Here is a 26,905-nt window from a genome sequence, read left to right as displayed (position 1 = left end):
GCCTAGTAGGTACCGGGCTTTGTACTCTCATGCTTAGTTTGAGAATTAAATGAAATGAGGTATGGAAAGTGGCTGGCACATAGGTGCACTCAATAAATGCAAACTTATTAATAATACCATCATCCTAGGCCAGGCGCAGTGGCTCACGCCTGTAATCCTAGCTCTCTGGGAGGCCGAGGCGGGCGGACTGCTCGAGGTCAGGAGTTCAAAACCAGCCTGAGCAAGAGCGAGACCCCGTCTCTACTGGAAAAAAAAATAATAATACCATTATCCAATTTCATTTCTTAGAAGAAGGACGTTCCTCAGGGTGATTTCTGTTTGGAGGAGAAGCACCATGTAACACAGGGAATCAGAGCCAGCTCTGAATCCAGGCAGATTCTAATTTCAAGCACCATGGGCTGATCCGAAGCTCACCTGGCTGTCATTTTCTGAATAACTCACTGATGGATACTGATCCAGCACCTCACATTCTGCAGGGGCCATCCCAAACATTCAACAATAATTATGGCTCTTTGTGAGTAAGAGAAAGCTTTTGAGAGCTGATGGGCCTAGCTCTCATGGGCACCCTCTGTCATCTGGAGTGGGCCTCCTTACCTTCATACTGCACTTCCAGGTGCATCGTGCCCAGCACCTTCAGCACGCAGTCCACAATGCTGGGGTGTGTGGTCCCGATGATTGACTGACAAGACAGACAACAGGACAAGGTGGTTATTCTTTAGATCTTGTCCACCTGGAAGAAATGAAACGCAGAGCTCCAAACAGCTTGGTGCCTGGGTGAATGGGGGACAGGGAGGGAGGGCAGTGGCAAGTCACTGTGTTTCAGCCCCACAAAACAGAAAGAAGTGGCAGAGGTGGGCAGCAAAGAATCCGACTGAGAATCCACCGTGGCTGCCACTGAAGCCTGTAGCTCAGGAGACATTAGTCGAGACCAGCTGGCCACCTGCTAGAGGTGCAGGAACAAGATCTGCTACCGTGGTTGCGGGCAGGGAGGACCCGAGGAAGGGAGAGTGGAACTCATCCAAGACCCTAGAATCTCCTGTTCCTCAGGAACCTCACCCCAGCAGTCAACCTCTCTTTTCTACCTCTTCAAACTTCACCCACGCACTAGTGCCTTTCCTTTAACATTAAACATCCTCAAGCTCATCCGTATTTAACAAAACTGTCCTTCAGCTCTGTCTTCTCCTCTGCTATTGCTCTTTTTACCCTTCACATCCAAGCTTCCCAAGAGAAGCCCCTTCTTCATCCCCCGTTCATCCTTTCACAGGCTGCTGCCATAGGACAGTCTCCTAATGCACCAAAACTTCCTGCTGGGACCATCTTTCTATTCTACTCTTACTTCATTCCTTTGTTGTTTCTGACTCAGCCAATCAAGTCCTTCTTTTTTTTTTTTTTTTTGAGACAGAGTCTCGCTTTGTTATCCAGGCTAGAGTGAGTGCCGTGGCGTCAGCCTAGCTCACAGCAACCTCAAACTCCTGGGCTCAAGCAATCCTCCTGCCTCAGCCTCCCACGTAGCTGGGACTACAGGCATGTGCCACCATGCCCGGCTAATTTTTTCTATATATATCAGTTGGCCAATTAATTTCTTTCTATTTATAGTAGAGACGGGGTCTCGCTCTTGCTCAGGCTGGTTTTGAACTCCTGACCTTGAGCAATCCGCCTGCCTCGGCCTCCCAAGAGCTAGGATTACAGGCGTGAGCCACAGCGCCCGGCCAAGTCCTTCTTATTGAAGGACTCTTTTCCCTTGATTTTCCCAGCCCCATTTCCGCCCCCATTTTCCTTCTGTCGCTTTCATTGCTCCTTTTCAAAGAGGCAGAGTCTGTGGAAAGAATAAGGACTTTGGAGAGAGCTGGATTTAAATCCCCACTTAGTAAATACCTTCTACTTAGTGTGTGGCCTTGGATGAGTCACTTAACCCACCTCCCTGAGGCTTGGTTCTATCATCTTTAAAATAGGTATAATAATATCTGCCTCCATCGCTGCAGTGAAGACTAAAAGAGCCCCTGGCATGCAGGAGGCACTTTAGTGGAAACTATGATGACAATCTGATCTGTTTTGCTTCCTCAGACCTTCGGGTCTTCTTCCTCAGCTCGCCGCTTCAGTGTTGGAGGTGTTCCTTCTCTTCTGACTTGGCGTAACTTACCGGGTGACTTTATTTACTTCCGTTTCAGTTATCACTTCTCTGCTCATGAAATCCAAACTGACTTCTTCACTTCAGGCCTCTCTCTGGAGCTTCAGACTTTTATTTTCTACTGCCCAATGGCATCTCTACTGGCTGTCCTGAGCGGTGATTCCTCAGTCAAGCAAGGAATCAGAGCCACTTGGGGAGCTTAAAAAGGAAAAGTACTACCAAGGGTCAACCCGAGGCTGTCAGAGTCTCTAGGAGGGAGGCTTGGGGTTCAATATTCTTTAAACAAGTGACCCAGTTACATCTTCTGCAACCAGCTTGGCCTGCTGCTCAGATAGGCACTTGGGAACTACCAAGGCCCATCAAGTTTATTAGGGCAAAACCTAACTCCTCCCAAATCAAACTGATTTCTCCTCTGTATTCCTGTTCTCTCTTGGTGATGCACAACTCACCCTACTGTCCAAGCCCAAAGCTTTCTTTTACTCCCCTAAGTCTCATGCCTTCCACCTCAGGTCTTGTCATCTCTTTGATCCTATAATTTTCTCCCTGCCTCCAGCCCATTCTCTGGAGCAGTTTGAGGAGCTTTTGATGGTTCATCTTAAAACTTCTTTTTGAGCCTCTGTCCCCTCCTTACTAGGTACGGTGTCTCCATATGATCACTGTGCTCCAAATCTGATTTTACTCACATTCTAGGGCATTGTCTGAGAGAAGGGCAGAAGCCAACAACAACAGCAACAAAAAAGGAGCTTTCCCAAGCACTGGAGACCTGGCCTCTTCACTTACATGCTGTCTACAAATGCACCCTGATTCTTTCCCTATCAAATCCACTCCTTTAATCTTTTCTACGGTCCTTTCATCATCCTTGTTGCTTGTCTCAACCACTTTTAAGTCTGCCAACATTCTTCTGATCCGTAAGTAAACAGGACAAATCACTCTGCTGGGAGACATGAACTCTCTGCCCTGCCTTGGCCTTCTGGAAGTAACGCTGATTGAACAACAGACATGCGGTGGGAGGCTGAGCTCTGTTTCTCATGCCTGTGTGGAGAGCAACTGTGGAAGGTAATTGTAAGATTACTGCATTTGAATCAGAACCACAGGAGCATGCAGCCTCGGCTCACCTGGGCAGTCTTGAGAGTCTGCAGGGCCAGCTGCTGAGCTTTGGGGGATGCACAGGGCAGCAAAGCTATTAGACCTTTATACACTTGATTCTGGTACTTGGGATTACCATGGACCAAAGAATCCAACAGAACCTGCACTTCCTCCTGGGTGTCTTCTGATTTAGACTTTGCCAAAAATTCTGCTATGGATCGTACACCTGAGCAAAGAAGAGAGGAAATGCTAAATTGGATAGGATTTATAGAAACAATGCTCACTCAAGATTACATGATATGAATAGTACTAAGATCTCTTCAATCAAGCCTGTTCAACCAAAGCAAAATTGAAGTTTGGTCCTCATGTTCTCACTGTCTTGTTTACTTTATTTCTATATGGATGAAGGACTTTGTTTCAGCACAGGGATGTCAAAATCTGTGTTTTAAAATTTAAAATGGCTCTGCATTTTTTAGTGTCGTATGATAAATGCTATTTAGTGCTCAGCAGTTTACAAAATGTTTTCACAAATCTAAGTCATTTAACCCCCGATACCTTACTGAGAGGGAGGTGTTAGTCCTATTTAATGGATGAAGACACTGAGGCTCAGAGAGGCCATGGGGGAGACAGAGAGGAGAACTATGATAAAAGTGCAGGGAGGGAAATACTTTGAAAAAGGGAGGCATGGGAGATGGCATCTCTCTTCCATGCCTTAATCACAGTACTCGGTAGATTATACTGAAATGATAGGATTATATACCTTCCTCACCAGACTGTAAGCTCCTTGAGGGCAGGGACTGTATTTTATTCATCTTTATATCCCTAGCACCTTAGCATATATCTAGTGCACAGTAGGTATTCGATACTTTCATTTCAATTTTATTTCTATAGTCATTCATAAATCCATTTCACAAAGGATTTGGGGCAACAGCTCAGTAAATTTTGCTGAATGGATGCACGGAAGAGGGTATATTTAAAAATGAGAAGTATTTCTAAAACTACCATTGAGAAATTTGAGCAAATGATGAATCAGGGAAATCATAAATCCAGGTTTTTAGTGGCTACATGAATAGGAGCACAAAATGCTTCCTGTGCAACCAGTTCTATGATGTTTTTTTCCCAGAGCAGTGGTGGATGCTGCTGGCCTTTCACCCAGGGCCCTAGGGAGACCACGTCATACACAGTACCCACCATAGCTCTCACATATGAGCTCCTTGTACTTCCTGCCAGTATTTGCAATAATCTGAAGCAGTTTGATGGACTCCTTCTTGTCCTTCTCCTTGATCTTCTCCTGCCCAAGTATTTCCAAGAGTGTTAGGACACCTCCAACCTCAAGAAATTCTACAAGGTACCGATTACTGTCCAGAGGGATAGAAGAGTAGAAATAAAACATTTGCCAACTTCCTTGGCACTGAGCTTTCTAAAAGATCCCAAGGTCCTCACTTCACATACGTTTCCCTCTTATCCAGGAAATGTCCATAGGTAAAGTGACACAAGAGATTGGAAATTCTTCCTTCCAGCAGAAAATACTAGAATTAAATATAATGGAAATTTCTTGTTTTTGGCTTTCCAACATCTGTTCCCTCTTCTTTTTCTAATGGCACCTTGATTGCTGCTCAGGGAGTCAGAGTCACCCAACTGCTACTCATGGGCGAGTTGAGTGAAAAACTCATGGGTGAGTTGACTTGGTGACAGGGTATGTCATCCCTCTGACTGTAGAAATTGGTTTAGGGCTGGGCATGTGACCTAAATTGGTCCAGTGAAGCTGAAAACCTGGGGCTTTCTTCGGAAGCAGTGGCTGAGCTAAAAGGATGTGTGTCTGGAGCTCCTGAGGACCACAGCACACAGAGGCCATGAATGCAGAGGAGGACAGACTGAGAAATGACGGAAAAGAGAGAGGGAGAAACTAAGTACTGGTGACATTGTTTGAGCCCTTGGATCTAGTCAGGCCTGAAATATGTATTCCACCCTCTGAGTGTTTCAGTTAAGTGAGCCAATAAATTTCCTTTTCCTGGGCCCGGTATGAATTGGTTTTCTGCAATCACAACCAAGCCAGGGTGCTGACTAGTAAAGTGCCCATGGGGAACATGGGACAGAGAAGCCACTAAAGCAGGACCATGGTGGACACTACTTCTGGGCCCATCCTGATGGCTACTGGGCACCCACTGATAACTACAATACATCACCCCATATGGTAGGAATGCCTGAGATGCCACTGAGACCCCAGAATCTCTCTAGAACAGAACTCACCTGCTTACAGCCGATAAGAAGATGCCAAGAGACCTTAGAACCTTGTCTAAACATAAGCCAGCCATATAGCTGTGTGACAAGTTAAAGAGTGAGCTTCAGGGTGGTTTTTCACAAAGAAACCAGATCCTATGTCTGATCCCTGGTGCCAACCAAGGCCCAGGATGACCAAACAGCTGAATTGTACCCTTTATTCTGAGAGGGGCCACTAGATGAAGGGAAGTGGCAATATTCACAGTGGGGTACGGGGAGACGGGGTGCTGGATTGCTCACTGTTCTCCAGAAAGCTCCTTGCAGGTACTTCGGCCACCTTGGCTCTGACAAGCTCCCTAAGGAGCAGGAGGCTCTGATGACTCAAAGGTCCATGAGGAATGCTGGGGGTCAATTTCCCAAACCTCCCTAAGCTGTGCCCATTGCACCCTTGGTTTCAGTACAGTTCATTACTTTGTGCCTCATTCGTAGACTTCTCTAAAAAGAATCAGCTTTGTTGTTAATTCTCAATTTTACTTGAGAATACTTGCTCAAAGTTTTACACTGGAGGTCACTATCCTTATGAAGAATTGGCTTCCTAATAAGAATAACGAGATGGTGGAAAAATTAAACTCTGATTTAAAACAACCTCATTATTTAATGTTATTTTTTTATGTGAGCCTTTGCAAAAAGCTTCATTGTAATAAAGCACCCAGAGCACGCATCAGCTCGGATACAAGGTATGAAATCAAGCCACAACAGAAAAGGAACCAGTCAACAATTACTAGGCTCATAACACATCACAGGCTCTTAGAACACTTAAGAAATTAGCTGAAATTATTGCAGCTCATGGAGGATGACTGAGAGCTTCCAAGACTGATCAAGGCTAATGTAATGGGTTGGAGGTAATGGTGCTTTGTTTGGGGGGGCTGGTGTGAAGCAAATTATCTCTGCTGCACCCTGGTTCCCAGGATGCCAATAGAAGTAGAGACAGATTGGCTCATTAGGAAAGGCTCTTTACTGCAAAAACAGTGTTTGTTCTGGAGCCAGGCTTCCCTGCCTGTTGCCGCCATAGCTAGGGCCAGGCTTTAGCACACGTTGTGGTGTCTTTATTCCTACGTTGTCCCTACTCTGCTCCCGCAACCCCCGACTCCGTTTCTGCCTCAGTGCACTCTCCCCTTTTCAACAGTTACCAGCTAGGCTGACCAACTTTTGTCACCTTTTTTTTCCCTCCACCCCAGGCTAATCTTGTTTTCATAATCACTCACTATATCCTGCTTTATTATTATCTGCAGTTAGTTCCAGAAGGTTGCCACAATATCAGCAGTAGCTAACAAGTACCAGCATTTGTTGCGTGCCAGGCACTGTGCTAACTGCTTTGCTCGCATTGTCTCATATAATCTTCATGACGGCTCTCCCGTAGGTATTATTAGAATCTCCATTTACCACATGAGTAACATGAAGTAGCAATCTCAGACAGGTTAATGACCTGTCCAAGATCCCACAGTGAACTGACAGAACCAAGATTTGAACCTGGGCAGTCTGACTCAGAGTCTGAGGTCTTACTGTGAGGGCAGACAAATGGGAGGGCTGGGGCTATGTATGCAGATAAACTCCCGTGTGGTGTCGCAGGTGGAGCTGTTGTCTACACCCAGTGCTGAGCAGGAGACGTTGAATGATGGCTTACAGGCTTTGGGCCACACACACCAGGTTCAAACCTTATCACCACCATTTACTAGTAAATTACTCAACCTTTTCAAGGCTCATCTTTCTTTTCTTTCTTCTCTCTCTCTCTCTCTTTCTTTCTTTCTTTTCTTTTTTTTTTTTTTTTTTGAGACAGAGTCTCGCTTTGTTGCCCAGGCTAGAGTGAGTGCCGTGGCGTCAGCCTAGCTCACAGCAACCTCAAACTCCTGGGCTCAAGCAATCCTCCCGCCTCAGCCTCCTGAGTAGCTGGGACTACAGGCATGCGCCACCATGCCCGGCTAATTTTTTATATATATATCAGTTGGCCAATTAATTTCTTTCTATTTATAGTAGAGACGGGGTCTCGCTCTTGCTCAGGCTGGTTTCGAACTCCTGACCTTGAGCAATCCGCCCGCCTCGGCCTCCCAAGAGCTAGGATTACAGGCGTGAGCCACAGCGCCCGGCCCTCTTTCTTTTCTTGACAGAGTCTCACTTTGTTGCCCTGGCTACAGTGAGTGCCATAGCGTCAGCCTAGCTCACAGCAACCTCAAACTCCTGGGCTCAAGCAATCCTCCCGCCTCAGCCTCCTGAGTAGCTGGGACTACAGGCATGCGCCACCATGCCCGGCTAATTTTTTATATATATATCAGTTGGCCAATTAATTTCTTTCTATTTATAGTAGAGACGGGGTCTCGCTCTTGCTCAGGCTGGTTTCGAACTCCTGACCTTGAGCAATCCGCCCGCCTCGGCCTCCCAAGAGCTAGGATTACAGGCGTGAGCCACAGCGCCCGGCCCTCTTTCTTTTCTTGACAGAGTCTCACTTTGTTGCCCTGGCTACAGTGAGTGCCATAGCGTCAGCCTAGCTCACAGCAACCTCAAACTCCTGGGCTCAAGCAATCCTCCCGCCTCAGCCTCCTGAGTAGCTGGGACTACAGGCATGCGCCACCATGTCTGGCTAATTTTTTCTATATATATTTTTAGTTGGTCAATTCATTTCTTTCTAAATTTTTTAGTAGAGACAGGGTCTCGCTCTTGCTCAGGCTGGTCTCCAACTCCTTACCTCGAGCGATCCACCCACCTCGGCCTCCCAGAGTGCCAGGATTACAGGTGTGAGCCACCACGCCCAGCCAAGGATCATCTTTCTTATCTATAAAATGGGATAATTAAGACCACTCACCTATTAGGCTGCGTGTTAGGCTCAAATGAAATAATATTTGTACAGAACATAAGTTCAGTGCCTAGAATACAAAAAGATTCAATAAATGGTGACTAATAATTTTGTCACTATAATATTAATATATAAATTCTTAGTTTTACTGATCTGTTCTAGAAGTCCAAGGTTGAAAAAGGGTTTATTTGGGATTGTGTGTTAGTCAGTTTTGCAGAAGAAAATTGATTTTTTTTTGCTCCAAAACCTACTATAACAGGAGGCCTGGGGAGAAATGGAATCACTAATTCAAAATACTTTAGCCAGTCTATTTTCTCTGTTGTATGACAAGGTCACAAAAAGTTAGGAAATTATGCATAATTCTAGGTATAGAAATGAAATCTGTGACAGTGTATTAAATGCACGGTTCATTCAGTCATTCAGTAAGCACTGACTGAGTGCTCACTACATGTTAGGCATTCTGTATGGCACTTGAGATATGGAGAAGAATGAGATAATGCCTAATGCAGTAAGGGTAATGATCAAGTAACAAAAGAAATGAACTGAACACAGAATCCTTGGAAACACTCACACTTAAGGGGTCACCAGGAAAGATCCTGTAATAGTGACTGAAATAGCAGCAGAAGAAGGTAGAAGGCGAGGACAGCTTGAGAAGGGGCAGTGGAAAAGCAGGGCAGGGACACCAGGATGTGGTGAGGAAGGCACTTGCTTTGGGTCTGAAATTTAAAGGTGCACTGAAAAACTCAGTGATCAAATAATATTTCAATGCGATATTTTAAAAACTCAAATTAATATAAAAATCCATGAGGAATAAAATATCAACATTTTAGATAAAGGCAGGATCTTACTCTGCCTCTGCCTCATTCACCTCACCCTGTGGTTAAGTGGAATATGTTGTCAAGGGAGACAAGGAAGGAAAATAAGGAGGCTGCTCATATGCTTGGTGAGGTTAGTGTCATGAGTTGTAGGGACAGGAGCCAGGTTATAGGCAGCAGTGTTTCCCAAGCATGATCTGTGGACCACTGACACCAGAGTCACCTGGGTGCTTATTAGAAATAAAGAGTCCAGGGCCCCACCCTCAGTCTACTAAATCAGAACCCTGTGGATGGGGGAGGTAGGCTGGTAATTTGCATTCTGAACCTCCTTTACATATCACAACATCTGAGAACATAAGGTTCAACCTCAACCTAGACGTATATTCAGTAGTATTTCCTATGGCCTGTGCTTGAGTCTGAATAATAATTTTATCAATGACTTAAATATAAGAAAAAGAGAGGGGCGGCACGGTGGCTCACGCCTGTAATCCTAGCTCTCTGGGAGGCCGAGGCGGGCAGATTGCTCGAGGTCAGGAGTTCAAAACCAGCCCGAGCAAGAGCGAGACCCTGTCTCTACTATAAATAAAAAGAAATTAATTGGCTAACTAATATATATAGAAAAAATTAGCGGGGCATGGTGGCACATGCCTGTAGTCCCAGCTATTTGGGAGGCTGAGGCAGAAGGATTGCTTGAGCCCAGGAGTTTGAGGTTGCTGTGAGCTAGGCTGACGCCATGGCACTCACTCTAGCCTGGGCAACAAAGCGAGACTTTGTCTCAACAACAACAACAACAAAAAAAAAAAAAAAAAAGAAAGAAAGAAAAAGAGAGCTGTGTTTACTTAAAAACCTTTAATTCTGTCCAGGGGCAGACTCTCTGGTTCATTGATTCCTTTATTCAGCAAACATATACCAGGCATAGTGCTAGGTGTTAGAAATACAGAGATGAGTAGAACAGATGCAATTCTTGCCCTCATAGATCCTATAATCCAATGGGGGTGGGAAGAGAGATATTAAGCAATTAATAATAATGAAATGTTATGACTATTAAGGTAGATGAAATGCTATGAGTAGGTATAACACGGGGCCCTAAGGTAGTCGGGAGATCAGAAATAGGCTTCCTGAGAAAGTGATGTGTAAATTGAGACCTGAATAATACAGCAGGAGTTAGTCAAACAAGGAGGGGGTTTAGAGAAGGGGGGAGGGCTCAGGCAAGGTGAAAAATGTACAATAAGAGGATCTGAGATGAAACCATAGAGTGCTATCGGCACACAGACCAGGAATATCCTCAAATCCACCCATAATTTGAACCATCACCTTGATGGTGACCAAATCTATCTTCATCCCTAATCTGCCTCCAGAGATCCTGAGCCCAGGCACCTCAAATTCAACAAGTCCCAAACCAAACTTGCTCCTTTTCTTCTCTTCTCTTCCTGCATAATGGCACCCATTCATTCCCCTAGTTTACAAAGCCAGATGTGTGAGACTCGTCCTGTGGCGTATGAGTGGATATAGTAGTTGGATGTGTAGGTATGGAACTCAGATTCCAGAGAGAAATTTGGGTAGGGATACACATTTGAGAGTCCTCAAACTGGAGTGGTGTTGTCATCATGCCAATGATTAGCCACTCAGGGAGAATCTGAGAATGAGCAGACAAGAAGGAAGTGGATACAATCACAAGGAATACTGACATTTAAGGGATGGCTGAAGAAAAGAAGGAACACACAGACGGAAAGGAGAAAACCAAGAGAACTGGTATCACAAAAAACAAGGGAAGAGTGTTTTGAGAAGTAGGAAAGGTTGAGTGACAAATGCCACTGAGAGGTCACATATAAGACTGAGGTCACTGGGTTTTACTACTAGAAAAACATCGGTAACCTTAGCAAGACCTGCCTCAGTGGAGTGGGAAGAACAGAAGTCAGACTATAGCTAGAGGAAACAGGGAGCATCAACAACCTTTTCAAGAAGCTTAATAGGCTGGGTGTGGTGGCTCATGCCTATAATCATAGTACTTTGGGAGGCCAAGGAGGTGGGAGGATTGCTTGAGCTCAGGAGTTCAAGACCAACTTGGGCAACAGAGAGAGACCCTCTTCTTAAAAAAAAAAAAATGCAGCACCATGAAGAGCAGAAGCTAGGTGGAATATAGGTTTGAGATAGGGGTTTAATTTTATTTTTCAAGGTAGAAGAGATTTTGGCATATATAAATGCTGATGAAAAAAGCTGAAAATGAGAGGCAAAGGTGAAAGATACAGGACAGAAAAAATAGAGAGATGGGAGGGGATTCAAATGTAGTACAAAGAGATGATCAGCCCCAGACAGAAGGAATACCTGCTTCCAGTCTGATGGGAACAAAAGAGCTTAGGGGTGAGAATGAGGATACAATTGTAGGTTGGAAGACAGGAAGTGGAGGGAGTTCTTGACTTTGGGGATGATATTTTTATCACCAGATGTCCTGTTCTAAAATATTAGAGAATCAAGAGAGAACTCCTTCGACAATCTTCTCTCTCTTTCTCTTTTGAAGGTTGCCTAATTTTTTTCTGCTCAGCAAAGGATACTTGATTCTAAGTGAGGTGGTCAAGCGAACCAGGAACAAGCTGGCTCCCTGGGAAAACTCCTGCTCCAACTCAGGGGCAGTTTTGCCTTGGTTGTTTTTGATGAAACAGTCGAGGATGTGATTCCTTGCCCCTTGGCCAGCATTGTCCCATTCCTGTAAGAAACTTAAGAGCCTGCTAATTGCTGCCTGCTCTTTTATAGAAGTCATGATCAATCAGTCCTGAAGTTGGCTACAGAGGGAGGGAAAACAGACAGGTTACCAGAATGTTTAGAATCATGCAAGCCCATTACTTTGTGGGTTTTGCTTTTCTAGCAACCAACTGGAGGCAGGGTAAGCCTCTACCACGCCCATGAGTATAGTCACGTGGGGTGTAATGGAATTAAGAACATCAAGGTACTAAATGTCTGCTCCTTAAGAGCTGAAATTTAATTTTTTAAATTTTTTCTATTTTTTTAATTTCAGCATATTATGGGGGTACAAATGTTAAGGTTACGTATATTGCCCATGCCCCCCTCCCCCCTTGAGTCAGAGCTTTAAGCGTGACCATCCCCCAGACGTTGCATATCTCACTCATTATGTTTGTATATACCCATCCCTTCCTCCCCCCTGCCCCAAACCCAATAAATGTTATTCCTATATGTCCACTTAGGTGTTGATCCGTTAATACCAATTTGCTGGTGAGTACATGTGGTGCTTGTTTTTCCATTCTTGAGATACTGCACTTAGTAGAATGGGTTCCAGAAGAGCTGAAATTTTAGCTCTTTGGTTTCTCTGCTGATGCCAGCAGCTAAAAGGCCACAGGATCCAGCTGAGATAAAGGTACTTGCTAAAAATTTGGGCCTCTCCCACAGCTTACGTCACAGGGAATCAGAGATTTGGGGTCTTGAGAGACCTGCCCCCCCCATGCCAGTCAGTTAAGGTAAAGCGCTCCTTAACCTTGTACCTTGGACTTTTATACTAACTCTTAAAAACAACTCAAAAAAAAAAAAGTTAGTGGGAAGAAAAAGTTCCCATTCCATAGTTGGATTAATGGGCTGTGGTTTGTAGGAGTCTGTGTCCTTGGGAGAATGTTTTCAGTGGGGGAGGGAAGGTTTAAAATAAACCCGTTTTCCAAAAATAGTTGTGATTGAAAGTGTTATTATCCATAACAAATGTTAGTGCTGATGGGAGAGAGGCATGTGCGATTCTTTTGTCTAACAGACAAGTGAAAGTCATATTTCACATTATCATAGGGTTTTCTGTGATTTACAGAATATTTGTGAAACATTACTTGCAGGGGCCATGATTGATATGGAGAGAACAGCTTGTGTGTAGGGGAGATGTGTATTTCACCAAGACTGTTCAACATGAAATTTACAGTCCCATAAAGTGCTTCTACATCTTCGCCAGAGATCTAGTTAAAAGGACTTTACAGTCTGAAACATCCTAAAATTGATTCTAAATTAACGTTTCCTCACATGTATTTGAGATATTGATGGGGCCCAGCTATCAGAATTTTATTAGGAAGCAATAATCAGAGGCATGCTGAGACAGACACACATACACACCAACCTCCACTGCTCCCCAGAGGACACTGGATGTGTGCTCCCAGGAAGGGCGTCCACGTAGCCTCAGCAACAGACACAGTCACGGAATCCAGCCAGCCTTAAGAACCAGGTAAATAACTGCGGACCAGCCTAAACACAAAAATGACCAAAACCCTTCATGGGATCCTCCATCAATCACTGTGAATGCCATTATAGTCACAGGTCTGAGGGTAACTTTCAGAGCCTGTGGTCACCTTCCACAGCCAAACTGGCCTCAAGAAATTGGGGGCGAGTGGCTGTTGCAGACCCCAGGGAGGAGGGGTGGAGATACCACCACTAGCTTTATCAGGCAGGAAAGGACCCTGTGCCCCTGCCCTGCCTTGGAGGGACCTTTCTAGCATCAAAACTCAAAAGTGCTATCCGGAATGCACGCAGCAACTCCAGGACACCACGGGTAGGAAACTCTGAGCAGGACACTCCATTGTCATGGCCCCTCAAGGTTTCCTTGGGTTTCTGTCTTCCCCTCTCTTCTCCTTTTGAAACAGGAAAACAAAAACCCACACATGGCAGCTTTAAAGGTCACAGCGATGCAGCTCTAAATCGTAAGTATGTAGTGAAGTCCCATCACGTGGCTCTGTATAAGGTTCTGTGGGAGATGCAGAGATGAATACAGCACTGCAGGGACCTTGAGGAGCTCCCCATCTTGTGGCAAAGTGGAAGAACATGAGATTTGGAGTCAGACTGGGTTCAAGCCTCAGTTCCGCCACTTGCAATTTTGTAAAAAATCAAATAGTAATAGTACCTGCTTCACCCCTTGCCACCTTACAGGCGTGAGCCACTGCGCCCGGCCAAACCCCCACTTTTTCTCCTCTATCCTAGCAGTATAGTTTCCCACGATTTACAGTTAAATCAATAGTGTTAAGCCAGGCATGGTGGCTCACGCCTGTAATCCTAGCACTCTGGGAGGCCGAGGCAGGTGGATTGTTCAAGGTCAGGAGTTCGAAACCAGCCTGAGCAACAGTGAGACCCTGTCTCTACTAAAAAAAATAGAAATAAATTAAGTGGCCAACTAAAAATGTATAGAAAAAATCAGCCGGGCATGCCTGTAGTCCCAGCTACTTGGGAGGCTGAGACAGAAGGATTGCTTGAGCCCAAGAGTTTGAGGTTGCTGTGAGCCAGGCTGACACCACAGCACTCTAGCCCAGGCAACAGAGTGAGACTCTGTCTCAAAAAAAAAAAAAAAAAATCAATAGTGTTTACATTATTGACCGAATAAATAGACTCTTCACTCAGGTAGTATATTACTATTACATTGCCTTTTGTTACAATTGGTTTTACCTGGGAGTTAATAATTGTTATTTCTCTTTTCTTTTTTTTTTTTTTTTTTTTTTTTTTTTTTTTTTTTTTTTAGTGGATGTGTAATAGCAGGTATATTTCTCTTTTCAATTGTTTAGCTTGAAGTACCTAGAGGTATTTTTTCCAAGTATTACAAACATGTAGCAATTTTTCCAAATGTTCAACCCATAACTGATCAGTTCCATCTTTTCCCTAGAAATCTCTGTCCCACACATCTGTCTTTCCACTTTAGTTGGGACTTTAGTTCCACTTTAGTTGGTACACAAATGTCCCAGGATCCCCTTTTGCCATGCTTCTCTGTTGGACGCCCATTTCCTGGATCCCACATCTTCCTTCTTTATTTATTCCCTTGTTTTGTTGAAGCACATCCTCTAGTAGCTTCCTAAGAGATGAGCATTTTTTGTATGTGTGGGTATGTGTCCTGAAACGTCTGAAAATATCTTTTTTGACCCCACATTGGGTTGGCTGGACATAATACCATAACCCCATGTTAGAAATAAGCTTCCCTCAGATTGAGCCTCCCCAGTTGCTGTTGCTGCTGAGAAGTCTGATGTCATCCTGATTCCTGTGCCTTTGTCTGTGGCTTGTTTTTTCATTCCTGATGACCTTAAAACGTCTTCTGAAACTGTATGATGATACGCCTTTGTGCAAGTCTTTTTTCACTTATGAAGCCCTTGGTGGGCTCTTTTAATTAGGTACTGTGTCCTTCAGTATTTGGAAATTTCTTTATTAAGCAACTATTTTTTTTGCTGGAGAATTCATAAATGTCAGTCATTGGAGGTTTTTTCCCCTCCTCCTACAGTCATCAGAGTCTCTGGAAAAGACTTTTCTACTTGCCCAGAGAGGGTGGGAGTGTGGGGGTGATAAATGCCTGGCTGTTGGCATACTGGAAGTTGGGTGGGGGAAAGGGCTGATGCAATGCAGTATGTAGACCTTCCCTCCAACATTCAGTTTTCCAACCTATGTCTCATCCCCGATCTTCAAATGATTCCTGAGGTCCCTAAGTACGGGGGCCTCCAGAGTCCAGTTTCCTTCCTCTTCATGCAGCAAGAGAGTTTGCAGTGCTTGCTTGGCTGTTGAGAGAGGAGCTCTGAAGTAGGGGTGAAGTGGTCTGCACACAGACGTCAGCCAATTCCTCTGTGTTCAGTTCCATATCTCATTTCTGACATTCTCTGGTAACTTGTGCTTCCAAGTATTAAGCCTCTTAGAATTTAGACTGGCTGATTTAAATGACTGACTTCTTGTTGTTGATCTCTCCTTGGCACTTAGTTGGCAATTTCCTCTACTTCGAGCCAGTTGACATCCCCCCACCTGCCTTCAACTTTCCAAATATTTATTGAATTCTGTCATTTGCTGTCGCCTCCTTCTCTGAACTTTTGTATCTTCATGCCTACTATACTTCTGTAGTGTTATGTTGCTAAGGTTTTGAGAAGGGAGGTGAGATACAGGGCAGCAATCATGCTAACCAAGCATCTCTAGCCACATATTATTTATTTATGTATTATCTCTACTTTTATATTATTTGTTTATTTTTATCTCTTCTTTTCTCCAAAGTAAGATTTGATGAGGATTGCAAAAGAAAAAAAAAAGAAAAAGAAAACAAAAACCCATTAAATACTACTTTTAAAAGAATTAAATAGAGGAGAATAATGGGAAAAAGAGAGAAATATGCCAATTTCAAAGAGTCAGTTGCTGGGATAAGTTCTGTAGCTTAGATGCGTCTTGACCAGCACAGTAAGAGGGGAGGGATGTCAGGGAGAAGAAACATTTTTTTAATGTTTATTAAGAACTAGCCACAAACCATTTTTTATTTATATGTGATATATATTATAATATATTATATAATATTATATATAATACATCATATAGTATATTATATATTGTTAATATATATTATATAATATTTTATATATATATAATACATTTGTTTTAATCCTCTTAAGATCCTCAGGAGATAGTTATTATCCACAATTTTCCCCTGAAGAAACTAAAGTTTAAAAAGGTTTGCCAGTTTATTGAAGGTCTCACAGCTAAAAAGGGGTAGAAATGGGATTTGAACTCAGATTTGTATATAACTTCAAAGTCCAGGTTTTTTCCATTAAGCCAAAGGCACTGATCCTATTCTCCCTGGTGCTCCAAAATGTCACCAATAACCTCTTGCTGTCAAATGCGGTGGCGCATGCCTGGCCTCTCTGATGGATTGTGAGTGACTCTCTTCTCAGAATTCCTTTCCTAACCCCCTGGTTCAATTCCTGACTCTCTGGATCCTCCTTGGGCGCTTTACAGGTCCTTCTCCTGCTCTTAGTTCTCTTCCCATGCCTTGTAATCTCCTGGTTGACCTCCTTCACCCTATCACTTCAGATTATGTCGAGAGGCATATGATTTCCAGTTCCTAAATCTGACTCCACAGCCTGGGCCTCCTGCCTGAGCCCCAGATCCTACTTGTACTTAAATGACTAGTGGACTCCTCACTGGTGTGTCTCACAGGCTCCTCAAGTCAGCAAGTCCCAAACCAAACTCATCAGCTCCTCACAGCTGCCCCTCCCCTGTGCTGGTCCTACTTCAGTGCGTGGGTCCACACCCTCCCAGTCACTCAAGAGCGACCTTTGACTTATTCCTCTGCCTCACCCTCCTTACCTGAACTGTTGCCATGTTCTGCCAATTATACCTCCTAAACCTCCCTCCGATCAATCTATATATCTTTGTCTCCACTGCCACTATGTTAGTTTACACCTTCATCCCTCATGTGATAACTGCTCTTTGGGCTTACCCCATCCTAAACTCAGTGATGTGAGATTTTTTAAAGTACAAACCTGACAGAGTTCCCTGTTTAAAACTCTTTAGTGGTTCCCTGTTATCCTCAGGATAAAGTCTCAAACATTTTAGCCCAAAGAACTTCCAGTCAAATTTTGACCCAGCTGAAACCTGACACTCCACTGCTTCTAGCAGGAAGCAAGAGGAGGTGCCCACTGCCCGACACTTCACAACCACGGTCTATGTTCCCCGCTGCTGTTTCTAAGTCCTCTGAGGCCGGCTTTCTTTCCTCCCCCCTCTCCCTTGCCTCAGCACTGATTTACTGGCCACTCCCACACGTTCATCAATGGCTTTGACACATAAGTCTTCCAGTTTACCCAAGAGCTACTAGGCAATTTCAACATCAATACGTTCCATCTTCCTAATTTGGGTGGCTAGCATGATCCCTGGCAGATAACGGCGCTCAATAAGTGTTACTTAAACTGACATCCAATGCTGTGCCATCATAATGAACACTTTAATTTCCTTAACTCCGCACATTAGTTAATTAAACAGATGTTGCCAACTCCGAGCCAAGCACTGGAATTGGCACTGGGTAACAAGCATAGTCCCTGCCCTCAGGGCACTTACAGACTGGCAGGGCAGAGGGACAAGCAACCAGCTGATTTTAATGAAGAGTGTCTCTGACAGGACATATCCCGGGTTCTGTTGAAGCTCAGAGGAGAGGCCCAAATCCAGACTCCAGTGACCTCCAACCTTCACCTCCAACTCATGACCAACACCCTCCAGGGGTCCTCAAGCTTTTTAAACAGGGAGCCAGTTCACTGTCCCTCAGAGGGCCCTTGGAGAGTGAGGTGCACATTCCACACATGCGCACTGTGGGCCTAGAACGAGTTGGCTGCTAAGCAGGACAGGCAGCGGCGGCAAAAACACCCCGCGGGATAAATGTCCTTAGTGGCCACAGTCCGCAGTTTGAGTGCCCCTGCCCTGTGCTCTGTGACTAGCCAGAACCACTCCACCTGTGAAGCCTACGGTTCCAAGCTCTTTACTCTCCTGCCGCCTCCATCTGTTCTCAGATCTACGCTTGGGCCCAACAAAGAAAGATACAGGCCTTTAGGTAAGAATGTCTTCATAGTCCTCCTCTTTCATCCGTCCTTCTCTTTTTCCTCTCTTCCCCTCTCCCACAGCTTGGCATCCCCATCCTGCCTGCCTCCCCACAGCCCTCACTCCACTCAGTACTCCCTCTCTCTTGTATCCTCAACCCCTCTATGTAAGCATTGTTCTTGTTAGCCTACTTAATTTTTGCCTATCTTTAAAGAAAAATAAGCAAACATCAAAACAAAAACCTGAACCTCACCTCTTCTCATCTCTCTGGTTTTCTCACTTTACAGCAAAGCTTCTGAAAAACTATCTACACTCTTTTCTGTTTCCCCACTGACCATCTTTCCTCAACCCAATGCCCCCTGCCATTTCCTTGTATCACTTTAACCAATGCCTCTGATAACCTCTGAACAGCCCAGTTCAATGAGGATGCCTTAGTCCTTTGCTCACTTGTCCTCTTGCTGTAAGGACTAACATCACTGACCATTCTTCTTACTCAAAATGCTTTCTTCCTTGACACCCCCCTGTCATGACATCTTCTCTTGGTTTGCCTGCATCCCTGGCTGCTGCCTTCACCCCCTAGCCCCAGTGCCTGTCACATGGTATGTAAGTCTTCAGTAACATACCTCATAAGACACTCAAACATGACTAGGAATCCCTCTGACCCACCTCCAACCTCACTATCAGCAATTCCATTAAACATGAAATCAACAAACAGTGAATGACAAGTGTGTCCCATGCCTTGTGCTAGGCCTTTGGGGCTAAATGTGAAAAAGACATAGTCCTTGCTCTCAATGTATACACAGTTTGGGCATAGCATAGAACCTTCGAAATGACTATGTGACTTCAATACCAATAGTGTGGTAAAGTGCTATGACGAAGTAAGTACAGGATACTCTGGGAATGACAGACAGGTACCCTAACCTGGCCTTGGTTTGGGTGCTGGCTGCTATGAAAAGCTTTCCAGAGGAGACACCATCTAGGCTGAAAAGCGATCTGCAGCTGTGGAAGAGGTGAGGAAAGTGTTCCAGGTAGAGAGAATAAAATATGTCATGGCTCAGAGGTGAGACAATGTAAGGCATAAAGAGGTACAAGTGGAAGGCAGTATAGTACAGTAGTTAGGAACCTGGACTCTGGAGTTGGATGATCTTTCACTGCCAGGCTGTGTGACCTTACGCAAATTACATAACCTCTCTAGGCTTTAGATCCCTTACCTGTGTGATAATTATATATTATTATTTTTTTTTGAGACAGAGTCTCGCTTTGTTGTCCAGGCTAGAGTGAGTGTCGTGGTGTCAGCCTAGCTCACAGCAACCTCAAACTCCTGGGCTCCAGAGATCCTGCTGCCTCAGCCTCCTGAGTAGCTGGGACTACAGGCATGCACCACCATGCCCGGCTAATTTTTTCTATATATATTAGTTGGCCAATTAATTTCTTTCTATTTATAGTAAAGACAGGGTCTCATTCTTGCTCAGGCTGGTTTTGAACTCCTGATCTCAAGCAATCCGCCCGTCTCGGCCTCCCAGAGTGCTAGGATTACAGGCATGAGCCACCGCGCCCGGCCGATAATTACATTTTATAAAGGTCAATAAAATGCCTAACATATAGAAAACACTCAGTACAACTTAGCTCTTAGTTTCATTCCTGAGATTGTTCAGAATGCTGGAGCTCAGTATGTGGATGGAAGCAGCAAGAGATGAGGCTAGAAAAACATGCAGAGGCAAGAGGATGAAGGGCCTTAGAGGCTTGGCTGCAAGGTTTGCACTGTATCCTGAGGCCAATGTGAAGGTACTGAAGGGTGTTAAATCAAGAGTGACAAGAAAAGGCTTTGTTTTAGAAATATTATGACTATAGCATAGAAAAGGGATTGGAAGGGGCAAAGCTGGATGTGGGACACCAGTTGGGAAGTCATTTCTGTAATCTTGGCAAAAGATGCTGATGACACCAGGGTTGGAGAGAAGTAGAAATGTCACAGGGGTAGAAGCACCAGGATCTGGTGAGTAACTGGCTGTGTAGGACAAAAGAGGGGGAGGAATCGAGGATGCCTGGATATCACTTTCTCACTTCACTGAGAATATAGGGCCCATCAAGTGCAACCCCCTCCTCTCCACTCCATTCTTTTTTTTTTTTTTTTTTTGAGACAGAGTCTCATGTTGACCAGACTAGAGTGCCCTGGCATCAGCCTAGATCACAGCAACCTCAAATTCCTGGGCTCCAGTGATCCTTCTGCCCCAGCCTCCCGAGTAGCTAGGACTACAGGCATGCACCACTGTGCCCAACTAATTTTTTCTATATATTTTTAGTTGGCAAATTCATTTCTTTCTATTTTTTTTAGTAGAGACAGGGTCTCGCTCTTGCTCAGGCTGTTTTTGAACTCCTGACCTTGAGCAATCTGCCCACCTCGGCCTCTCAGAGTGCTAGGATTACAGGCGTGAGCCCGCGTGTGGCCTCTACTCCATTCTTAACATTCCCATGTCAGCACCCAGCCTTCCTATGTGCACTAGATTCTACCCTCTGTCTACAATCTTTCCATCTCCCTTGGCTCCTCTTAAACACTTGCTCAATCCCCACCAACCCTAATAAATACATAAACGAAGCCTTTACTTGACTAGTTCTTCCCTTCTTCACCTCAAGTCTCTCCATTAGCTCCCTGTGGCCTAAAGGCTAAAGTCTAAACTAAAAATAGAGGCTGGGCACAGTGGCGCACACCTGTGATCCCAGCACTTTGGGAGGCCAAGGCAGGAGGATTGCTTGAGGATAGGAGTTTGAGACTAGCCTGGGCAACATAGTGAGACCCTGTCTCTACAAAAACATTTAAAAAATTAGCCAGGCATGGTGGTGTGTACCTGTAGTCCCAGCTACTCAAGAGGCTGAGGCAAGAGGATCACTTGAGCCCAGGAGTTTGAGGTTGCAGTGAACTATGATGATGCCACTGTACTCCAGCCTGGGCGACAGAGCAAGACCCTGTCTCAAAGAGAAACAAAACCATAAACAAAATACAACAAAAAAAACCCTCAGAATGGCATTTAAGGCCCTTCAGAACTTGGTGCTACCCTAACCTCATCGGCAGTCACTTCCACTTTACCACAGACCTCATCTTCTCAACTCCCCAGGCCCTGCCAGGGCCCTCTGCATCTCAGTGCTGCTCTGCCATCCGGGATGGCCAGCTTCCTTTCTGGCCTTTGGCAAATTCTCAGGGACAACTCGGGCTCTTAGTTCTGGTCCCATCTATGCTACTTCTTCCTCTACTATACTATAAAATCTACCCATCCCTCTCACTAGAGTGTGAGTTCTCAAGGGCAGAGGCTGGTTGGTCTTCCCTACCTCTGTGGCCTTGGAGCCTGATACAAAGCCTGGCTCAAAACAGATGTTTAATAAATGCTTGCTGGGTGAATGAGGGAAGAAATCAGCCAGTTCGTGTTTAGATGGTTATATCTGATGTCCATGATATTAGGTCCATAAAACTACCAACTTCCCAAAGCCGCCATGTGCACAGTGGCAGAATCTACATCCAAGAAGGCCAGTGCAAAGTCTATGAGGCATTTTACAGCTATGACAGGAAATAGCAATGTCAGCAGCAGTGTCATCTTTGGACACTAAGGACAGGGATTCAGTGCCATGAACGGTCAGTTAAATTGTAATCGGAGTGAACTGTTCTTCTGCAAACCATAATGTTCTTTAGCTGCAGCCAAATGGCATTCAAGAGGGGGAGAAAATTTTTTGAAATGTCAAAGAAATTATTTCCAATTTGGTGCTCACAACCAGAGACTCTAATGATCAGTAGAAATGAGAAGCAAACAAATTAGCACTAATGGAAAATGGCTTTTGGAAAAGAGGATTTAATTTATAGTCAACTGATCATGGCATGCGGCATGCAGTAAAAGTCAGCTTCACCAGCTTGATCATAAGAACTGGAGCACACATGGAATGCCAGAGAAAAATATACGTATGCCATCATGCTTATTGGACTCTCTCTGTAAGTGGCAGCCAATTAAAATAGTCACTATTTTACCTTGGAGAGAAAATGGTGTGAAAAATCAAAGCACATGAAATTAAAATCCAGATTAGGAACTTTGGTCCAAATTGGTTTGTTTGTACCCTTCTAACCTTGGCAAGGTCTTCCGCAAGGACAACAAACCTACTTTGTCTTTAGCCCAGAGTGGACTTTTTGTTTTTAATTTCCTTTCCATCTTCAGAGGTGATTAATATATCTGGACTCATCCATAAATCATTTCTATAGCAGCCAAATGGTTCTTCTTCATGCAGGGAAACTAAAATCATAAAATGTCAAAAACCCCAGCTCTCATGCTAAGCCAAAGGTCCTTAGTAACAAACAAAGGAAGGTATTAAAAATCAAGAGGTCGATAGGTTTTGTTTCTAAATAAAATCTCCCAGAGGGCTTTTCCTTCCCTATCATCAAAAGGCACATTTCTAAAATGTGGCCTCCAAGGCATGGGCTGCCAGCCTGGCTCACTGTCCCCAGATGGCCTCAGAGACAAGGCAGTCACTATCTTGTTCCTGCAAGTTTCACATGCAGAATGAGACAGAGGCCTTTTTCCTTAGGCTCCCATCCCTGACTCCTTACTCTTAGTTCTCCATTTAGAGATATAGAAATATAGAAAGAAAAAGAGAACATTCTCCCCCCAATCTTCCAGCCCAGCCAAAGAGGGTGTCCCTGCCTTTACTTCCACTTCAGTGGCACATGAACTCCAATTTGTCACTTCCTTCTCATGGACCTCCCCTTCTGATCCCAACTTGTACTCAGTTTACAGAATACCCCCCACTACTAACCATCACTTCCCTACAGACTCCATCTGCCTCCATCTTTTCCCACACCTGTCCTTTTCCTCTGTCCTCTCCCCACCAACCTCCTTTGGTCCATCTTTCTCCTACAAAACCCTCTGTCTTCATCCTCTGCCAGATTCACCCCTCATTCTCTACCCATAGACCCCACTTTTCCTCTCTCCAGGCTCACTTCTGCCAGCAACTCTACTCTACAAACCTTCCTTCATGCTCTCCCCACAAACTGTAACTCCCTAGGTCACCCATGCTCTCCTCACCCCTCCACTGCTCTATGCTTTGTTTTCCTTGACTCATTCTTATCCTTCCTTCCTTTCCCACCCTTCTTACTCTGCCCTCGAAAACCCTTATTACTGATCAGCTTAGTCTCCTCCATCCTCAGCTTCTCCAGCCACTCTGCCCACCTCCAGCCTGCAGCCACAGCAGGCTCTACACCAGGGCTCCACTTCTGCATGGCCCTCCTGGTAGAGGCTGCTTATGCTCTTACACCTCCAGGATCTAAGGGTTGGAAGCGGGGCTGGTGTCTCCTCACCAAAGGCCAACCCAGTTCATTTATTTTTGAGACAGAGTATCACTCTGTTGCCCGAGCTAGAGTGCTGTGGCCTCAGCCTAGCTCACAGCAACCTCAAAATCCTGGGCTCAAGTGCTTCTCCTGCTTCAGACTCCTGAATAACTGGGCCTACAGGCACACGCCACCACGCCTGGCTAATTTTTCTATTTTTAGTAGAGACAGGGTCTTGCTCTTGCTCAGGTTGGTCTCGAAGTCCTGACCTCAAGCAATCCTCCTGCCTCAGCCTCCCGGAGTGCCAGGATTACAGGCATGAGCCACTGTGCCTGGACAACCCAGTTCCTTATTCCAACTCATTTTTTTTTTTTGAGACAGAGTCTCGCTTTGTTGCCCAGGCTAGAGTAAGTGCCGTGGCGTCAGCCTAGCTCACAGCAACCTCAAACTCCTGGGCTCAAGCAATCCTCTTGCCTCAGCCTCCCGAGTAGCTGGGACTACAGGTGTGCACCACTATGCCTGGCTAATTTTTTCTATATATATTAGCTGGCCAATTAATTTCTTTCTATTTATAGTAGAGACAGGTCTCGCTCTTGCTCAGGTTGGTCTGTAACCCCTGAGCTCAAACGATCCGCCCACCTCGGCCTCCCAGAGAGCTAGGATTACAGGCGTGAGCCACTGCGCCCCATCCCAACTCATTTTTGAGGGTTATGGCATTCAGCTGTCCTGACCTTTGCCCCTCCTCATGCTGTCATCTAGACCTGTAGTCCCCCCCCTGGTTAGGGACCAGCTACAGAGCTCTGCCCCCCACGCCCCCCCCATCCCCATCCATGGAAAAATTGTCTTCCATGAAAGTTAGGAAAGGGGGGAAATGCGGAGGGGTAGTACAGCAGGAGGTGAGTGGTAGGCGAGTGAGTGAAGCTTCATCTGTATTTATAGGTGCTCCCCATGGCTTGCATCACTGCCTGAGCTCTGCTTCCCACCCTCCCCACCCCTATCTGTGGAAAAATCATCTTCCATGAAACCTGTCCCTGGTGACAAAAAGGTTGGGGACTATTGATCTAGAGGCTCCAGAACAACCTGCTTTATTCATCAAAGACTTTGGTACCTAGTGCACCAGCATCCTCTTACATTTCCCCTCCTCAAGTCTTTTTTTTTTTCTTTTGAGACAGAGTCTCACTTTGTTGCCCAGGCTAGAGTGAGTGCTGTGGCGTCAGCCTAGCTCACAGCAACCTCAAACTCCTGGGCTCAAGCAATCCTCCTGCCTCAGCCTCCCGAGTAGCTGGGACTATAGGCATGCACCACCATGCCCGGTTAATTTTTTGTATATATATATTTTAGTTGGTCAATTAATTTCTTTCTATTTTTAGTAGAGACGGGGTCTCGTTCAGGCTGTTTCCAAACTCCTGACCTCAAGCAATCCACCCACCTTGGCCTCCCAGAGTGCTACGATTACAGGCGTGAGCCACCACACCCAGCCCCCCTCCTCAAGTCTTGCCACCATCCAGAGGGGTTTCAATGGCCACTGCAGCATTCTGTCTCCTGTATACCACTTTGTCCATTCACTTCCATGGCCACACCCTGGACCTTGTCATCACCTGGAACTACTCAAATTTTATTATTCTACTTTCTGATCACAACTCTCTCATTCAACTATTCCTAAGATATAGGTTCTCTGACTTCATTGGGACCTACAGTCCATAAGACTTTTTCACTCTCCTATCTAGTTTAGCTTCTAAGGCCCTTCATTTCTTTTCTTTTCTTTTTTTTTTTTTTGAGACAAAGTCTCGATTTGTTGCCCAGGCTAGAGTGAGTGCTGTGGCGTCAGCCTAGCTCACAGCAACCTCAGACTCTTGGGCTCAAGCAATCCTGCTGCCTCAGCCTCCCGAGTAGCTGGGAGGGACTACAGGCATGCGCCACCATGGCTGACTAATTTTTTCTCTATATATTAGTTGGCCAATTAATTTCTTTCTATTTATAGTAGAGACGGGTCTCGCTCTTGCTCAGGCTGGTTTTGAACTCCTGACCTCAAGCAATCCGCCTGCCTCGGCCTCCCAGAGTGCTGAGATTACTTAGGCCTGGCGCGGGGTGAGCCACCGCACCCGGCCTAAGGCCCTTCATTTCAATCATTCTTTTGCCAAGAGCCTCAAATTCCTTGTCCTTTGCCTTTTCATTGCATCCACCGGGTAAAACTCAAACCTAGATCAATTCAGAACCTCTCTGCACCCACCACTAGGTGGCTGAATGTTCTTTGGGGCAAAATGCATATTACATAACCATGCAAACTGCTGCTGTTACAAATTAATGGTCACCAACCTCAACAGGGCCATCATAAGTACCACAAAGTATGTATGCTATGTTAGTCATTTTGCTCCCATTCTCCACTGCTGCTATTTTAATCTTTCTCTGTTCTTTTCAACCTCATGCACCCCATTCCAATCCCACTTTCACAGGCTGATAGCATGTTCCTATTTGACAGAGAAAATAGAAACCATCAAACGAGAATTCCTTCAGCTTCCTGTCACCAAACTTACCAATGTACTAATCTCAATACATGTGCTTTCTTTCTCCCATAATACAAATGTTCCTACACCTTTCTAAGTGAATTTCTGCACCAATGCTTTGGATCCTCTACCTTATTCCTTTTACAGGAGCAATACTCTCTGTTATCTTCTTTCCCCTATAATTTTACCATTTTCTTCTTTGCTGGATCCCTGCCAACAACATTTCTCCCATCTGAATAAAAACCTGTGTCTCCTTCCAGTTATTGCCTTCTCTATTTCTTCTCCTAAATGGCCACACTTCTTGAAAGTGTATTGTACATGCAATCTTCCCATCCACTTTGCAAGCCACTGTAATTTGACCTCTGCTCCCATCACTCCACTAAAACTGTACCTGCAAAGGTCAACAACTTCCTTGTTTCTAAATCCAGTGGATTCTTTTAGACTTTTTTTTTTTTTTTGAGACAGAGTCTCGCTTTGTTGTCCAGGCTAGAGTGAGTACCATGGCGTCAGCCTAGCTCACAGCAACCTCAAACTCCTGGGCTCAAGCAATCCTCCTGCCTCAGCCTCCCGAGTAGCTGGGACTACAGGCATGCACCACCATGCCCGGCTAATTTTTTCTATATATATTAGTTGGCCAATTAATGTCTTTCTATTTATAGTAGAGATGGGGTCTCGCTCTTGCTCAGGCTGGTTTCGAACTCCTGACCTTGAGCG

General features: G+C 45.0%; 1 protein-coding gene across 2 annotated transcripts in view; it reads right to left on the bottom strand.

Moving 5' to 3' along the window:
• ARMH1 (armadillo like helical domain containing 1) overlaps window positions 1-26,905 on the bottom strand; it is a 51,530-nt gene that overhangs the window by 22,621 nt on the left and 2,004 nt on the right. For both annotated transcript variants that reach the window (XM_012775952.3, XM_012775951.2), the window contains exons 2-7: window positions 13,200-13,324; window positions 11,650-11,877; window positions 5,465-5,533; window positions 4,406-4,572; window positions 3,244-3,440; window positions 595-679 (exon numbers count right to left, since the gene is read on the bottom strand). In XM_012775952.3, the coding sequence (XP_012631406.1) occupies window positions 595-679; window positions 3,244-3,440; window positions 4,406-4,572; window positions 5,465-5,533; window positions 11,650-11,855 (724 nt within the window). In that variant the 5' untranslated portion in view covers window positions 11,856-11,877; window positions 13,200-13,324. The remainder of the gene's footprint in view (window positions 1-594; window positions 680-3,243; window positions 3,441-4,405; window positions 4,573-5,464; window positions 5,534-11,649; window positions 11,878-13,199; window positions 13,325-26,905) is intronic.

Source organism: Microcebus murinus, chromosome 2 (genome assembly GCF_040939455.1).
Source record: "Microcebus murinus isolate Inina chromosome 2, M.murinus_Inina_mat1.0, whole genome shotgun sequence".
Lineage (NCBI taxonomy): Eukaryota > Metazoa > Chordata > Mammalia > Primates > Cheirogaleidae > Microcebus > Microcebus murinus.
This window is presented reverse-complemented; position numbering and strand designations above follow the sequence as displayed.